Source organism: Oncorhynchus clarkii, chromosome 8 (genome assembly GCF_045791955.1).
Source record: "Oncorhynchus clarkii lewisi isolate Uvic-CL-2024 chromosome 8, UVic_Ocla_1.0, whole genome shotgun sequence".
NCBI lineage: Eukaryota > Metazoa > Chordata > Actinopteri > Salmoniformes > Salmonidae > Oncorhynchus > Oncorhynchus clarkii.
In genome coordinates, this window is record NC_092154.1 from 22,125,209 (window position 1) to 22,135,855 (window position 10,647).

The 10,647-nt window shown below is 43.7% G+C and overlaps 1 protein-coding gene across 1 annotated transcript in view; it reads left to right on the forward strand.

The window, feature by feature from the left end:
* LOC139415103 (mannosyl-oligosaccharide 1,2-alpha-mannosidase IA-like) overlaps positions 1–9,318 on the forward strand; it is a 175,099-nt gene extending 165,781 nt beyond the window's left edge. The window contains exons 11-12 of the mRNA XM_071162916.1: positions 707–822; positions 6,153–9,318. Of these exons, the coding sequence (XP_071019017.1) occupies positions 707–822; positions 6,153–6,279 (243 nt within the window). The 3' untranslated portion in view covers positions 6,280–9,318. The remainder of the gene's footprint in view (positions 1–706; positions 823–6,152) is intronic.
* Positions 9,319–10,647: the final 1,329 nt, after the last annotated feature.

Here is a 10,647-nt window from a genome sequence, read left to right on the forward strand (position 1 = left end):
CCATCATAACTATCCCACCACAGTCCTTCCTGTCATGTTTGTGTCACTCTGTCCCTTCTTAACCTCCACTGAGAAGAGACTTCCCCTGAAATCACAGTGAAAAGGCATTCCAATTGACCTCTGATCACTGTGATCTGTAGACTCATTCAGGTCTACGCATGGCTAGTTCTGAGTGCAGGAGTCTCCAAAACCTCTGAGACTCTTCCTTTCTCTCTCTCTCTCTCTCACTCTCCCCTGTCTGCTGTATCATTGCCATGCTGCAACAGAACAGTGGCAATGCTGATTGCCCAGATCCCAGAGCTGTGTAATTGTATCCACAAATGACATGAGATTACCTATGATGGGCCTTGTGTTAGCCATAAATCAGCCTGCCTCTCTACCTGCCTGCAGATATTGTACCTCAACCTTGTTCAGCCAGACTGGATGTGTGAGCGCTACAGCCCCAGCCCCAGCCCCTTCCTCATCAGCCCTGTTTTCTCCCTGAGTCATTGTGCCTAAGGCAGCCTCCCCTCCTCTCCTCTCCTCTTCCCCCCTACCCCCAGGCAGAGCAGCCACACTGAATTGAAATGTGCCTACTCAGCAACTAGCTAGCACTGTGCATACATCTCCAACACACTGACCTAAGAACAGAGTCAGCTCAACACTTCTCCCTCCGCTCTCACGTTCTTGTCCCCCGTCTACTGTCTGTTCTCTCTGTGTCTCTCAGGCTCTGGAGAAGCACTGTCGTGTGGAGGGGGGCTACAGTGGAGTGCGGGACGTCTACGCCTCCAGCCCCAACCATGATGACGTCCAGCAGAGCTTCTACCTGGCCGAGACACTCAAGTAAGACCCTCTAGTCACACACTGTCATTCTGCATAGAGGCATCTGGATACCGAGCATTACAACTTTCACCTTGCCTTTACATTTCAGTCATTTAGAAGATGCTCTTATCCAGAGTGACTTACAGTTAGTGCATTCATCTTAAGATGGCTGGGTGGAAGACCCACATATCACAGCGGTACCGGAGCGCCAAGTCTAGGTCCAAAAGGCTTCTTAACTAACAGCTTCTATCCCCAAGCCATAAGACTCCTGAACAGCTAATCAAAGGGCTACCCAGACTATTTGCAGTGTCTCCCCCCCCCCAACCCAAATCTTTTAACTGCTACTCTCTTTTTATTAGCTATGCGTAGTCACTACCTCTACCTACATGTACATATTACCTCAATGACCTCGACTAACCGGTGACCCCACACATTGACTCTGTACCAGTACCCCCTGTATATGGCCTCGTTACTGTTATTTTACTGCAGCTCTTTAATTAGTTGATACTTTTATTTTCTTTTTTTTTTTTTTTTTACTATTTCAGTTTATTTTAGTAAATACTTTCATGACTTATTTTTCTAGAACTGCATTGTTGGTTAAGGGCTTGTAAGTAAGAATTTCACTGTAAGGTCTACTACACCTGTTGTATTTGGCGCATGTGACAAATAAACTTTGATTTGATTTGAAGTGAGTACAGTTTTCCTCAATAAAGTAGCTATCAGCATAGTCCGAGCTAGTAAGAGGGGGAAAAAAGTCAAGTGCGATTGTTAGTCCATTAGATAAAAATACATCAGGTTTGTTGGCATGATTTTGTTATCCTACATCCTCCCCCAGAACATACCCTTGAATAACTACAGTATTCGATTTTCTTAAATATACTGGGACAGGTGGGGTCATGAATATTCCTCCCCATCATGCCAACTAGACGGTTATCTTCATCTTATCGTGTGTGGATGAGTTTGACACCCACACCGTTTCATGACATCTAAGATCTGCTCTAGAATTTCATCACACCCTGAAAAACAGACTTTATGTTGTATTCCTGACATTCAGTTTGTTTGAACACTTCAAAACAGATCACAAGTAGAATAATGTCCTTCCCCCACTGAGTACTCCACCTCTGTCTGTGCTGTGCCTGCGGGCCTCTGAAGAGAAACTACTGACGTCCTGGGTGTATTGTATTGTCACGGCCGGCTCAGACTGACAGGCAGGCAGTGTGCTGTGGACTACAGGGACCTCAGCAGTCTTCTCAGAGATAGCAGCAGTCACACACAGAGATAGATAAAAGGAGGCGGCGGCAGGCAGGCAGACAGAGCGCTTTTACTGAGCCCATTATACCCCCCCCCCCCCCTCTCAATTCAATTTCTCTCTGTCTCCTCTCCACTTTCACCATTGATAAGAGCAGAATGCCTGAGGAGTAGATGGACTATAGAATGGTGTATAGATGGATCTCTGTCTTTTTTACAGTCTAATCCTGGTCTGAGAGAGCATTAACCCCCCTCTCTATGGGTTCTGTTAAGTGTCATTGGTGTTGTTTTGTTTCTATTGAGGATCAGTGGTGTTTTGTTTCTATTGCGGGTCAGTGGTGTTGTTTTGTTTCTATTGCGGGTCAGTGGTGGTGTTTTGTTTCTATTGCGAGTCAGTGGTGTTGTTTTGTTTCTATTGCGGGTCAGTGGTGGTGTTTTGTTTCTATTGAGGGTCAGTGGTGGTGTTTTGTTTCTATTGAGGGTCAGTGGTGATGTTTTGTTTCTATTGAGGGTCAGTGGTGTTGTTTTGTTTCTATTGAGGGTCAGTGGTGTTGTTTTGTTTCTATTGCGGGTCAGTGGTGTTGTTTTGTTTCTATTGAGGGTCAGTGGTGTTGTTTTGTTTCTATTGAGGGTCAGTGGTGTTGTTTTGTTTCTATTGCGGGTCAGTGGTGTTGTTTTGTTTCTATTGCGAGTCAGTGGTGGTGTTTTGTTTCTATTGAGGGTCAGTGGTGTTGTTTTGTTTCTATTGAGGGTCAGTGGTGTTGTTTTGTTTCTATTGAGGGTCAGTGGTGTTGTTTTGTTTCTATTGAGGGTCAGTGGTGTTGTTTTGTTTCTATTGAGGGTCAGTGGTGTTGTTTTGTTTCTATTGAGGGTCAGTTGTGTTGTTTTGTTTCTATTGAGGGTCAGTTGTGTTGTTTTGTTTCTATTGAGGGTCAGTGGTGTTGTTTTGTTTCTATTGAGGGTCAGTGGTGGTGTTTTGTTTCTATTGCGGGTCAGTGGTGGTGTTTTGTTTCTATTGAGGGTCAGTGGTGGTGTTTTGTTTCTATTGAGGGTCAGTGGTGTTGTTTTGTTTCTATTGAGGGTCAGTGGTGTTGTTTTGCTCCCCTCTTGTTGGAACCTTGTCACAGCACTCTGGTGTGACCTTATAGAGAGGTCATGGTCTCTGTGTCCCTGCTCTTCTTTGTGTCCCCGCTCTGCTCTGTGTCCCTCCCCTGCTTGGCACTGCTCTTCCCCGGGGCTAGGTACGATAGCCACAGCCACGTCACCATGACTCAGTGAGATAACAACAAGCTGCATGCAGGAGAGAGGGAGAGAAAGAAAGGGAAAGAGGGGTAGGAAGATGAAGAGAGAGATGGAAAGGGGGGACCCGGGGAGAGAGGAAAAGATGATAGGTTCAAGGTTGGGCTAGAGTAAGGATAAGAGGCTAAGTGAGGGAGGGAGACTTGCTTGACAGAAAAGTTAAATATGTTTTCACCCTCCTGTGCATTTAATAATTGTGCAGCACTTTGATGTTGGTGTTTATTTTCCTTTTGTGGTCAAACCCCTGGGCTAATCTGCCTCTCTGACTGATGCTGCTATGAAACGCTGTGTGAGTCCCACCGCTTAATAGAGCCGTTCAAACGTCTGTAGTATTTAATGGTGGTGGAAAGTGATGCAATCTGGCGAATAGGGTCTCCAGATCCCAGGCCTCCCCAAATGTCTTGTTTACTGATGCTTGCAAAATCCATCTATTAGACACTGGCTCTCCCTCACTCCCTACTTTCTTCCACTCCATTTTTTCTGCCTCTCATTCCCTCTCTCACCCTCTCTTCCTGTCTCCCCTCTCCTTTCTCCTCTCTCTCCTCCTTTTCTCCATTTCTTTCTGCCTCTCTTTCCCTCTCTCACCCTCTCTTCCTGTCTCCCCTCTCCTTTCTCCTTATTTTCTCCATTTCTTTCTGCCTCATAGCCAGGGTCCTCCTCCTTCCTCTCTTAGAGTGAGGTCACATTAGTAGTGATGACTCTGAAAACAGTGTATATCTGGCTGTTTGCTTTGCTGTCTCCTCCCGTTCCTTCCCAGGGAGGTGGACTGTGCTGTGGGCTTGTTGCCGTGGTCTACTGCATTAACATGTTCCCCCAGATCAAAAGCACTTATCAACATGAAGGGGCCCAAAAGCCCTCCCGATGTTCACTTTGTTCCCAGTATTAGGACACGAGACACTGTTAAAGAGGGATGCTATGCTGTGACTTAAGGAGTTATTTTACTTGTATTCATCATTCCTAGTGTAGTGCAATGGGGCTTTGAGTTTTGAGTAATCACTTGAGTTCTGAGAACACTGGGGGCTCACTGACTGTGGTGGACTCAATGTTCCTCCCCCTAGCTGTTTCTTGATCTGGCAGGTCAGGTGTGGTTTAACTGTTGGGAGGAGTGCCTGGACTCTCCCACCCACGGCCTTTAATCATCCCTCTCTGTAACATCTGGAGCCACTTCTCCTTTCTCTCTCACTCTGTCTCATTCTCCATCTTTATTTATTTTGATTTTATCTTTATTTAACGAGGCAAGTCAGTTAAGAACAAATTCTTATTTACAATGACGGCCCATCAAAAGGCAAAAGGCCTCAATTAGTTAAATAAATAAATATAGGACAAAACACACATCACGACAAGAGACACCACAACACTACATAAAGAGAGACTTAAAACAACAACACAGCATGGTAGCAACGCATGACAACACAGCATGGTAGCAACGCATGACAACGCAGCATGGTAGCAACGCATGACAACAGCATGGTAGCAACGCATGACAACACAGCATGGTAGCAACGCATGACAACACAGCATGGCAGCAACACATGACAACGCAGCATGGTAGCAACGCATGACAACAGCATGGTAGCAGCGCATGACAACACAGCATGGCAGCAACGCATGACAACACAGCATGGCAGCAACGCATGACAACACAGCATGGTAGCAACGCATGACAACGCAGCATGGTAGCAACGCATGACAACAGCATGGTAGCAACGCATGACAACACAGCATGGTAGCAACGCATGACAACACAGCATGGCAGCAACACATGACAACACAGCATGGTAGCAACGCATGACAACGCAGCATGGTAGCAACGCATGACAACACAGCATGGTAGCAGCGCATGACAACACAGCATGGTAGCAACGCATGACAACGCAGCATGGTAGCAACGCATGACAACACAGCACGGTAGCAACGCATGACAACACAGCACGGTAGCAACGCATGACAACACAGCACGGTAGCAACGCATGACAACGCAGCATGGTAGCAACGCATGACAACGCAGCATGGTAGCAACGCATGACAACGCAGCATGGTAGCAACGCATGACAACACAGCATGGTAGCAACGCATGACAACACAGCATGGTAGCGACACCACATGGCAGCAGCACAAAACATGGTACAACATTATTGGCACAGACAACAGCATGAAGGCAAGAAGGTAGAGACAACAATACATCATGTGAAGCAGCCACAACTGTCACGAGTGTCCATGATTGAGTCTTTGAATCTCTCTCTCTGAACATGGAGTGGTGTCCGCAAGGTCACCGTGGGGACTCGGGGTGGGCATGGCGTTAGCCGGTTCCAACAAGTGTCACCTCTGTACCTGATTAAGGACGTGTAGGGTATAGATCCGCCTCCACTCGTCCCCTAACTGTTGGTTCTGGAATCAACTTTTGATTTGCGACCGGTTCACTCGCAAAAACTTAATGCCGAGTGCGATAGTTTTTGGCATGCGGTGACCAAGCTGCTGTTTTCTGCCAAAGGAAACAGAAATTGTTTAGTCTTTTGTCATTTTTATTTATTCATTGATTTGCATTGTTGGCTTGGCTCTCCCCAAGCTTGGCAGGGAAATATTGGCATGGGAGAGCTCCTGAACTGGTTGTTCCCTGAGTTGGTTTTGGGACGTGTCTTCGTGAGACCACCCCCGGCCCACCACCGTCTCTGACACTCTCAGACATCTAGTAGATGTTGTCCATGATTGCATCAGTCAGTCGGTCTGAGGTCCTCATGTTTTGTTGATCACATTTGAGTGTTTGAGCTAAGTTGAGTCTCTCTCTCTCTCTCTCTCTCTCTCAGATACCTGTACCTGCTCTTCTCTGATGATGACCATCTTCCCTTGGAACACTGGGTGTTCAACACCGAGGCCCACCCCCTCCCTGTCATTAGGAAGGAGATGACAGACAAGCCCAGCCAGCTGGAGTAGAGTGGTCCTCCTGGATCACCCCCTGACCCCTCCCACCACCAAACTCCTCTACCCCCTCCCCTTCTGAGCAGTGGGCGGAGCTGTCTCTTACTCCTCCCCCACCATGGGTGGAGCTCACCCAGGCAGGCCGCTTCCCTGGCAGACTGGACTCTCCTGTTTTGGAGTCCCTGACCAGACCAGATGGAACCGGACCGGCTGCCTGCCTCTCCAGAGCCAGACTGCCACCTACTGGGGACTGGGAGGAACCACCTCATCCAAGAGTTCTCCTCTTGTCATCTTGTAAAGATAGTCTGCATGCTCCCCCCTCCCAGTGCTGTAAATCTACCCTCCTCTGTGAGGAGAACAGGACACTGCGCTGTAAGATTTGCCGTCACTCCAAAAAAAGCCATACCGATTTGAAGAAAGCTTTGTCATTTATTTTCTTTCGTTCTTTCCACCATTTGAGGTATGTGTTTGTGGGTGTGACTGACAATAGATCAATGTCAATCAACATATCACATTTGTGTCGTTCTTATCGTAAGTATGATTTTAGTCACACTTTAACAATGGACCATTTAGGTGGATTTCTGTTTAAGACCCAGAGCTTGGTTCTCACCTGCTTTGATAGTCAAATCTTAACTAGTGCCTTTCAGTCTAATATGGTCTATCAAATAAGCAGTTCAGGCAAATGGCAAGGTTTTTAATTTAAACCGGTAGGTAGGTACCATCATTGTTCACATGGCATGGTTGACTGAGTGCTTTGTCACCTCCTCTACCACACTGACATCTGGTGTTGAACACCAGTAATACACCAGTCCAGTCAGATGAGTGTAGCAGGTCAACATAGAGTATTGAAGGAGATTAAGTACCTTGATGGGAAAAGACCTGCACTGAGAACAACCTCTGTTTTTAAAGAAGTAGAAATGTTGACTATCTATCTGTTCCCTTCCTCCTGAAGTATGGAACGTGTGGACAGTAGATTCCTTCTACCAACATGTCATCAATTCATTCAGCCTAGTCCCCCACCCCCATCATCATGTTCCTTTGTTTTTTAATTGACAAAGTTGACATGTGCTTTGTTTGTTTGTTTGTTCCTTTATTACAGGTGGTAGAGACATTAATCCATGTGATGTAAAATAGTTGCTTTGCTGTTAATTTATTCCATAGTACATAGGAAGGAAGGTTTGGCATCAGGCACCTTGGTGGCACTGTGGAGAGAATGGGCCCTGTGTTGTTGTTTAGGTGGATTATTTGGGAGACGGGAGGGAGACAGTGTGGGGGAGACAAGGGCAGAATCAGACCAATAATTTGGGAGTCAATCATATGTAACGAATGCATCGTATGAATGTACCATCAAATGTGAACTGAAGATGATTTTACCTTTTGTTGTTCTAAATTTGTTTGTTGAGATGTATTTTTTGTTCCTTTCTTCTGGACAGCACAAAATGCTGAAACAATGTGTCGTGGTACCCAGAGCAATCTATTTCAAGAGGTGGGACATTGAGGTTCCTGCATTATGAGGCATTTACATGACACCTCAACATTCTATGGCAGCCATGTTAGTTCCCCATTTATGTTACATAGGGAATATTTAAATAATGATATGTAACGGAATGTCTAGGATAAGAAATATTCCAAATTCGTAGTTTGCCCAAATCTCTAAAATATATGGCTCTGGCGGTACCGATCAGAGGAAGCTGTTAGTCAGTTCAGAAGAAGAGGAAGCTGTTAGTCAGTTCAGAAGAAGAGGAAGCACAAAGAAGAGATGTTTAGTTGTGTTGAAATGCAATGAGAAGATGCAAGGAAGGTTGTATGTCCACTACACTGATGGCATACACTCACATATGAACATGCATACATACATGCTGAATACTGTATAAAGACAAGATGATGAATACATCAAAGTGGTCACACTGTACATGCATATCGTATTCAGAAGTACACACTACACACTCACACGCTCCAACACACTTATGAACATGGAAGTTTATGGACACTCAAAAATGGATTTTCAGGTGACCACAGGACCCATCAAACCACTCTGTTGTCTCATCATAAAGGCAAAGTTAAAGGGGAGCGGATTTGTATCAAACTAGGTCTCGTGGTCCCGTTCTTCTGTAGTGTACATCTTTCACAGTCAGGGGCCACTGATGTCCACATACAGTACATCTTATTGGGAAATAAACGGGGTAGGATCAAGAGGTCTTGAAGAAGGGCCTTCGTCAAGGTTGAAGTAATTTTCTTACATTAGAGGATAGACCAGACGAGGTTTGAGAAGCTGATATCAGCCCACTACTGGAGCCAAACTCTGCTTTCTACAGCATTCTTTAAGACATAATAATAATACCTGTTTACCTTACTGGAGGAAGCAATGTTAATGAGAGAAACTGTGATATCCATGTAGGCTGACATCCCTACTACCTAGTTCAGTTCGGTAGCCAATCCGGCTCCAGGGAAGAGCGTCACTATACACTGTGATACACTGTAGATATGAAATTGCTGCATTCACCATCTCTGCACTGTCGGAGAGCCTAAGTGGTTCTCCTGACTGTTGCAGCTTTAGGGAGCAGCAGAGATTACTCGTAGTGATACTGAGAAACTTCAAGTCGCTGTAAAATGCTAACACATGACATATGAAGCATTTCCTTTCGTCGTTGTTTCAGATATGCAGACTAGAAGACGTGCTGTTAATTTCAAATTGACTTTGTGGTTGAATATTGTGTTGATGATCTCTCACATTACAATGCCTTTTATTTGTGAATCTCTTAATGGTTTTGTGAAACAACCTCAAATGTAAATGATACAATAATGCTGATAATCATTCCATTGCACATAGTTTATTTTGGTTTATATGCAAGTTTAATTTTGTGAGGAATTGTTCTGTTCAGTTTTTTTGTGTGTGGTTTGTTATTGAAATGTAAATATTCCATTCTGGCAAATATGCCATTATACATTTATATAAATCTTATGAGCTTAAATGATATTAAATGAGCAGCAAAATGTTTCATAAACTATATTTGTTACACTTCTATTGTGAATAAAAACAATCTTTAATATCAAGCATTTTTGGTGTTTTTATTCTGAAATGACCTCAACATCATTTATATTAGTGCTTCCAGTCCAGGTCAAATGTGTCTGACAGTCAATATGTGATTATCAGAGGAAATTCAGAACTGTCTCACTCTCACACTCAGAATTCATTGAAAATCTGGCTTCATTTTCTATCTGTCATTTTGTAATGATTGGGATCCAAACCACTTCCAAGTGAAACTGTGTGTATAGCTATTATCCACTAGGTGGCAGAAGAGTATCAAAACCCTTTCAGTGTTTTTTTTTTTTTTTTTGTGCCAACAAAAGCTATCTGCTTGGATAGTTCCATCTGTGCCACTGACTTAGTCTGGCTTTAATTCCAGTTTGTCTACAAATTAATAATTGATATGTTGGCTTCACATCTCCATCTCGATCAAAAAGATCAGTTAAAGAGTAGGACTAAATCAAATCAAACTTTAAATGATGTTTGATTTGATTTTTGGTTGAGATTGAGATGTGAATAAATATAAATTATTAATTTGTAATCAATCAGAGCTTGAAACCCTAGAACTAGGTATTGTCTATTTTAGTTTAATTAAAACAATAGCTGTTGATAACTTTACAAATCCTATATAGGCCTAAATAGCATTATTGGCGATATATGGGTGATCTGTATGATCACGTTTCACTTGCTCTGTTAAACCTACCTTTTGGAATAGAGCCCCGCAGTGGAGGTGTCATAACACCCATAAAACCTAGCGGTCAAAAAGAGAAATGGTTCCAGTATTTTTTCCACCACAAATGTTTCCCATAGGGAATTTTATAAACACTTAAAATAAGGGCTGTGTTTTGTGTAGGCTTACCCTGGTGTGAGGTTTTGATTACCATGAAAATCTCTCTCGGACAAGGTGACTTTTATCAATATAGTCCGAATGTAAGCTTGTGAGCATTGTTCTTAGGAGGCTAAGGAATGTTAATTGTTCAGGGACATGTAGACCAATAATATAAATGGTTGCTATTTCTCAAATAATCACTTAATAAATTGAATTGAGGTCCATCTAAAGCTAGGTAATGTACTGTATACAGTTGTGAACTAAGGACACAGGGTGGCAGCACAACCAAGAAATACACAGTAATAGCTATGAGGGACTTTGTCTATCCCTACACTGAACAAAAATATTAAACATGCCATATAAAGTGTTGGTCCCATGTTTCATGAGCTGAAATAAAACATCACAGAAATGTTTCATACACACAAAAAGCTTATTTCTCTCAAATGTTGTGCACACATTTGTTTACATCACTGTAAGTGAGCATTTCTCTTTTGCCAAGATAATCCACCCACCTGACAGGTGTGGC